General features: G+C 48.1%; 1 protein-coding gene across 1 annotated transcript; it reads left to right on the forward strand.

Annotated features, from left to right (window-relative positions):
• The first annotated feature begins 517 nt into the window (after positions 1–517).
• LOC139233938 (keratin, type I cytoskeletal 19-like) lies at positions 518–7151 on the forward strand. The gene is made up of 8 exons (XM_070864621.1): positions 518–926; positions 1710–1792; positions 2921–3077; positions 3183–3344; positions 4779–4904; positions 5000–5220; positions 5993–6057; positions 6909–7151. Exons 1-8 carry the CDS (start codon positions 528–530, stop codon positions 7007–7009), a joined length of 1314 nt encoding a protein of 437 aa, XP_070720722.1. The 5' UTR covers positions 518–527; the 3' UTR covers positions 7010–7151.
• The last annotated feature ends 328 nt before the right edge of the window (positions 7152–7479 follow it).

Consider the following 7479-nt stretch of genomic DNA (forward strand, 5'->3'; position numbering starts at 1 on the left):
CTTAACACAAAGCAGAGAAATACCATCCTCTTGTCGGGAATCTGTTTAAAATGCGAATGTTAACCTTCAGATTAAAACCAACTTGCAGAACCTGAACTGTCTGAATCAACAGCTCCCGAGACCCTGAACCGGGAGACGAGTTTCTGCCGGTCGAGACTGAAAGCCAGTTTCAATAAATGCAAATACACTCAAAACATGCAACAACATGTAAAACACTGAGAGATTTTGAAAGAATGGATTGAAGTTAACGCCGATTCTGCAACCCTTGCATCAAAAACCATCATGGGAAAATGCCTCTTCAACACTCTTGGCAGTGAGTGTGGGGCAGGCCAGTGTGTGCCTTGGGCGAGGCGCCCCGCCCGAGCCCATTCATCCAAATGACAAGCTGTCAGCTTGTGGGAGCAGCAAGTCCCGAAGTGCCCCGGCCAATGGTGGGGGAGAGGCGAGACAGGAGCTGCCACTGGGATGGGATATAAGGAGGGGAGAGTTCCTGGGCCACCAGACTCGGCACCAAGTCCACCAGCAATATGAAGAAATCAAGCAGCTCCTTCATCGGCAGTAGCTCCCGATCAGGAATGGGGGGTTATTCCAAGGCAGTCTCCCTGTACGGTGGAAGTTCAGCAGGCTTGTCCAGGAGCAGGATGTCCTCAGTCACCATGAGCAATTATGGCTCGGGGGCCAGCACCTTCAGCATGATGGGCAGCGGCGGGGGATTCGGCGGCGTCTCCTTGTCTACAAACCAAAACGAGAAGCAGACCATGCAGAACCTGAACGAGCGCCTGGCCACCTATCTGGAACAGGTCCGCTCCCTGGAGGCTTCCAACTCCAAACTGGAGCTGGAGATCCGACAGTTCTACGACATGGCCACTCCTGCCACCAGGGACCTGAGCGCCTACTGGAAGACCATCGAAGGACTCCGCGACCAGGTAGGTCTCCACTGCCCCGACTCCCAGACCGCCTGCCCCGACTCCCAGACTACTCGCTCCTGGGGGTTGATGAGGCGCCCGGATCTCTGTACAGCAAAGGCAGCTTCACAGGGAGAGGGAGGAGGAATATAAAGCGCGCATGATCGCCGAGGCGAGTTAGGGTGTGGCTTTTGGGGATGATGATTAAAGGCTGTCACTGAGGCATGACGGAAGGGTCCAGCAGACCGGAGAGAGGGTATAATAAACTCGAGGGAGAGGGTACACTAGACCAGAGAGAGAGGGAGGTACAGGAGACTGGAGGGGAGAGAGAGAGAGAGAAGAACAGACAGAGAGGTACAGGACACGAGAGAGTGGTACAGGAGACTGCAGGGGGGAGAAAGAGGGAGCGGAGAGCAGAGAGATAGAGAGGGAGGGGTATAATAAGCTAGAGAGAGAGAGAGGTACAGGACACTGGAGGGAGAGCAGAGAGCGAGGGGAAGGGGTATAAAGACACTAGAGGGAGAGCAGCAGAGGAGAGGAGAGCAGAGGGGGAGGGGTATAAGGAGCGGGGGGCGGGGGAAAGAGAGGGGTACAGGAGACTGGAGGGAGAGAACCGGTACACGAGTCCAGAGAGTGGAGTATAATAAAGTACAGGTGGGAGTGCAGGGCTGTTACAGACCTGGATTACCTTTCCCTGTAAACTGAAAGCAGTGGCGATGGTCGGACAGTAAAGTGAGGTTACTGTACCCTACATCCTTAGTTACTGTCAGAAACCATATTGTTAATCTGCTATTGTTTTCACAGATTAATGGTCTAATCCTCGGCAACACCAGCTTCATGCTGCAGGTAGACAATTCCAAACTTGCTGCTGATGACTTCAGAATCAAGTGAGTTTCCTGAATGTGTCAGTAGATGTGCAGTGCCTTGGATGAGCTGTCAGCACCTGGCCTGCCCACTTGTCTTCCACCTCATCTAATTCCAACTTCCTCCTGTGCCTGCTCCAGTCTCCCCCCCGCCACCCCCTCCTGCTGAATGGATGACATTTGGTCCAAAAAATAATCTTCACATTAGGTCTTGCTGGAGAAACACCAGTGTGTTAATGACATACAGCGTTACTAGTGCGCAAATCCACCAGCAAAGTCAACGATTAAGAGATATGCAAAAAATTGTGAATCTGCAGATTTACAGCACAAACAGCATCTCCCCTCCCCGCTCATCTTTAAGAATTTTTTAAGGATTTGCACATTGATTGGCCATTAAACTCGCCACAGAAAGTTAAAGTGTAAGAACCCTTTTGCCTGTGTGATAATTGTTAATGATTGCCAACCATCCCCTCAAGCCCAGGACGGGAATGTTTACTCTTAATCCCAAGTGTACCAATGGAGCAGAGACATGGTTGAGTGGCTGAGCTCCTATTAATACGGGGAGACATAAGGCACAATGAGGGAGATGGCAGACATTCAGGGGACACACAGATCACGTGAATAACGGAGGCACCAGGGGAAATGGGTAGAACTGGAAACAGAAGAGGTTTCTCACCCAGCGCCCACACTGATGAGATCAGGCCTTGCTGGCAGTGCCAAGCTGTGCCGACTGGAGTTCTGTTCTTGTGACTCTAGCAATTGAGAACGGCTCCTTTGGGGAGGGTCTAGTCTTGTACATGTTAGCCAATCGAACTCTGTAACATGCCAGTTACATACAAACATACGCCAGTTACATACAAACATACAACAGTGACAGACAGGGAAAGAGCAGCTAGTCCATTAAGCCTGCCCCACACTCATGGTGCCTGGACCATCACAACTCGACACTTCCTTCCACCCCCCACCCCACCCCACAGGTATGTAATCGCCAGGAGGGGCAGTAAAGCAAGGGGAAAATCTGCAACATTCCCCTCGGGGGAGATGACATGAACCAGTCCAGCAATCTCCCTCACAGGCGAGAAAATGCCTCGTAACTTCAGCATCAGATTACAAGGAATGAGAAACATTTTTCCCTTTTTTCTGTCTCAATAGATTTGAAACCGAGCTGGGGATCAGAATGGCAGTGGAGGGAGACATTAATAATCTGCGTACAATGTTGGATGAAATGACTCTGGACAAGAGCCAGTTGGAGATGCAGATTGAGGGTCTAAAGGAGGAACTCATCTACATCCGGAAAAATCACGAGGAAGTAAGCAATACATGAATAGAAAATGCACTTTATTTTTTATAAATTATTACCTGTGAGCTGAGTGTTTTTGTGTGTGTGTGGACTAACCCAATGTTCTTTGTACAGGAGCTGAAGGGACTGCGTGGTCAGATGTCTGGCAATGTCACTGTACAAGTCCAATCTGAAGACTCTGTTAATTTGGCAGCGCTTCTGGCAGAGGTTCGGAAACAGTATGAGGATATAGCCAACAAGAACAAGAATGAGGTTGAAGAATGGTACAAGCAGCAGGTAATGGAGAATCTGCGAGTTTCCTGTGTCATTCCATTGCAGTCAGTGCGCTATTCCACAATTTATAAGGTGCTGACCAAAGCCAGCATTCTTGCCTCTGAGTCAGAAGGTCGTGTGTTCAAGTCCACACTCTAGAGGCTTAAGCACATAATCTAAGCTGACACTCCCCAGTGCAGTACTCACTGTCGGAGGTGCCATCCTTCACTTGATGTGTTAATCTGCTCTCTCAGGTGGACGTAAAAGATGCCATAGTGCTATTGGAAGAAGAGCAGGGGAGTTCTCCCCTGTCCTGACCAATATTTAACCCTCAACCAAAACTGTCCATTTCCTCATTGCTGTTTGTGGGAGCTTGCTGTTCATAATTTGGCTGCCGTGTTTCCTACATTACAACAGTGACTATATTTCAAAAAGTACTTCATTGGCTGTGAAGCGCTTTGAGGTGGTGAATAACCGAGGGCGCCTGAGAGTTATGGATCATGATTCACAGGAACCGACAGCCCAGGGTACTTCCTTCAACATAATTGCAAAGCAGAGCTAAAAATAGAACAAACCTGGACTTCGGTTCAGGAGATCACATTTCAACTATCACTGGACAAGCACTGGTCACTTGGCCCGTTTCAGCATTAACCCAGAAAGTCCCCCCCCGCCCGCCCCATCTCACTCAAACTGTAACATGCAGGAAAGTGCTTCGCAGATTCTGCATCAGGAATAAACAGGTTGCCATGGTGAGGTTTGTTGGGATAACTTTGCTTTTTGGGGCCCAAACTTCAAAATGTCCTGAAATAAAAAATAGGCTTATTTTCTTTTTCTCCAAATAGTACTGTTAATGACAAGTCAATCCTTGATAGTTCAGACAAAGGATCGTTCAAGCGTTAGTGGTTTTGATAACCGAAAGCACGGTACTTGCCTTAGAGGCAGTGCAACGAAGGTTCACCAGACTGATCCCTGGATGAGTGTTGTCCTATGAGGAGAGATTGTGTAGAATGGGCCTATACTCTCGAGTTTAGAAGAATGAGAGGTGATCTCATTGAAACATAAGATTCTGAGGGGGATTGACAGGGTAGCTGCTGAGAGGTTGTCTCCCCCAGGCTGGGGAGTCTAGAACCAGGGGTCACAGCCTCAGGATAAGGGGTCAGCCATTTAGGACTGAGATGAGGAGGAATTTCTTCACTCAGAGGGTGGTGAATCTTTGGAATTCTCTGCCCCAGAGGGCTGTGGAGGCTCAGTCAATGAGTATATTCAAGGCTGAGATCGATAGATTTTAAGACTGTAGGAGAATCAAGGAATATGGAGATCTGGCGGAAATGTGGCGTTGTGGTCGAAGATCAGTCATGATATTGAATGGCGAAGCAGGCTCGAGGGGCCGTTTGGCTGACTCCTGCTCCTAATATTTATGCGCGTGTGTTGGCTGAAGACTTGTTTTACTTGTTGCAGTGCGTAACCGTGCAAAAGGAACAGAGCAGCAACACTCAGGCGATTGAGGTAGAAAAGACACAGCTCAGCCAACTGAGGCACACCCTCCAGGGGCTGGAAGCAGAGCTGCAGACCCACCTCAGCGTGGTGAGTACAGAATGGGTGGGAGCAGGAACCTCACCGACACTGGGTGTCGCCGTGTCTCTGGGGCGCAGGTCTGACCAGTCATTGTTTGTGTGCAGATCGCTTCTCTGCAGGGATCTCTTCAGGAAACCGAGCTTCGTTACATGGACGAGCTGAACAGAATTCAGATTATCATCGGCAAGCTGGAGGCGCAGATGGCGGAAATCCGAGCCAGCGCAGAGACCCATAAAACCGCGTATGCCGACCTGCTGAATATTAAATGTCGTCTGGAGATGGAAATCGCCACATACCGTCGCCTGTTGGAAGGAGAAGGACATGGGTAAGAAATGATCCCAACCCAACTCCTGACACCCGGACCCTGCTACTAACAAAACATGTTAGACCTGCTTCAAAGTTATTACTGCCTGTAAAGCTGCTTTGGGTGTTATCACAGTTTGGGTGAACTTTGTGCTCATTGAATGAGGTAGGATAGTTTGGAAATTGGAACACTCCATTTCAGGCAGTTGGTGTCAGGATTAATCCTTGCCATTTCAGTCCAGCACAAATTAGATGAAAGAGTAATGCTCCCTTTATTTTACCCTAGAGAGGCTCTGGCACCAACCTCAGAAGCGCTCCCTGACTGTACTAGGGCTAGTTTCCCATTCCCTGCAGCTGGAGCGATCATTCGGATATTTTAGCACTAAATTTGCATTTTGCTCTGTTATTTATGTTGCTTAATTGAAATTATTGAATAATTCGGCGGTCAGCCATGGCTGAGTGGGACTGTTCACGCCTCTGAGTCACGAAGAGACTTGAGCCCGTAATTGAGGCTGAAGCAAATCTTTTATTTACAGATTTTTCAAAAACAAAATTCGAATTCTGAAACTGCCCTGGTGGGATTTGAACTCGCGTTCCCTGGATTATTAGCCCAGTAACAAAACCACGCCACTCAATATGCTCTTAATGAGATACTAAACATGAGCTTTGGAGTGCGCTGAGGATGTGAAAGGCAATATATAAATGCAAGTTCTTCCTTTATACTCACACCCCACCCTCGCGATTTTCCTGCTGTACAGGTGTGTGGATACTTACTATTTATTCTTTAATTGCAGGAGCCAAAGGTCAACTAGCCAAATATCAATTGCTCAGAATATTAAAGTCGTGGAAAAAGTAACGGGTGAGTTGGACATTATTTAAATCTTAGCATCATCGTGATTGCATCACAAACTCACATACAGAAGGAAAGATATGTACAACTAAAACTGTTAGATAGCTAGGTCAGGCAGCGGTCAGGCAGCTAGCATCATACTGACCGGTCCAGGCAGAGAGATCCAGTATTCCCAGACAATCCATAACTTCACCGCCTGGGTCACGCAGAGCAGGAAAGTCTGATCCCAGTCTCAGCAACAATTCGGCTGCTCCAATCGACCTCAATGCCTCGTGGGTAGGGAGGCAAGAGTCGGGTTGGGCTCCCACTCCCGACGGCCAGCCGATGAGATCTGTTTAAAGCCCTGCCTGCGTGTGAATGTCACTCAGCATCAAATTCACCCGCGATGCCCCGCACAGTTCAATACCCAACCAACACTGACCGTCTGAAGTGGCATGTGAATTATGGCCGCTCTGAGAACCTGGTGGCGGCAGGTTCCAGAAAGGAGTGGAGTGGAGTGGAGGCAGGGGTTTGGGAGGGAGAATTGAACTCTGTGGGCAAAAGTTATGAGGCAAGGTGTTATTGGTTGGTGGAGTAGAATATATCCAGTGTAGTGAATATTACCTCAACCAAGATATTTAAATGTCCAGATTCTTGTGTAACGTGCAAAATCTAAGCAGTAAATGCAAGGATGGACATGTCGGGCAACCAATGGGGGGGGGGGCGCGGTCTCATGTGATGAAACCTCCAGGAATAGTCCAGCTAGAATTGACGACCCAGCTGTGGCCACATCTGGAACGTCAAACTTCAGATCAATGAATGAATGCATGCATCAAATAATCATCCAATGAATCCACTGATTAACATTTTATGTTTTACAGACCCTGTCATCACCATAAAGAAGAAAGTGATGACTGTAAAGGAAAGAATTGTTGACGGAGTAGTGGTGTCTTCACACATGGAGGAGGTCGATGTCGAATAGTAGAAAGTGAAACACTTCTTTCCTTTTGTTTCTGAAAAAAGCAGAAGTCTTTTGACAATAAGAACAAATCAAACCCAATATACACAACTGTCTTTGATTTTCCACTTTCTGTATTGCTGAAGATTTAATAAAGTCTCATGGAAACGATTGTCCTGATTTGTATTGTTTCCAGTTCCTTCCTGCAGGCAAGTCTTCATTATCACAGACTCCATGTAAGCTGCAATGTCATGGGGCCAGTCTGTCCTTAAGCAGCAGGTCTGAAACCACGTGGGGTTCCACAATCAGAGATCCTGAGACTTGGGGATGGGGGTTAGAAAATGGGACATTCCCTCTGTCACGTTTCCCACCATACAACAGTGACCACACTCCAAAAGTTCTTCATTAGCTGTGAAGCACTTTGGAACGTCCGGTGGTCGTGAAAGGCGCTATGGAAATGCAAGTCTGGTTTTCTTTCTTTTTGTCGCAAATGA

Source organism: Pristiophorus japonicus, chromosome 21 (assembly GCF_044704955.1).
Source record: "Pristiophorus japonicus isolate sPriJap1 chromosome 21, sPriJap1.hap1, whole genome shotgun sequence".
Classification (NCBI taxonomy): Eukaryota; Metazoa; Chordata; class Chondrichthyes; family Pristiophoridae; genus Pristiophorus; species Pristiophorus japonicus.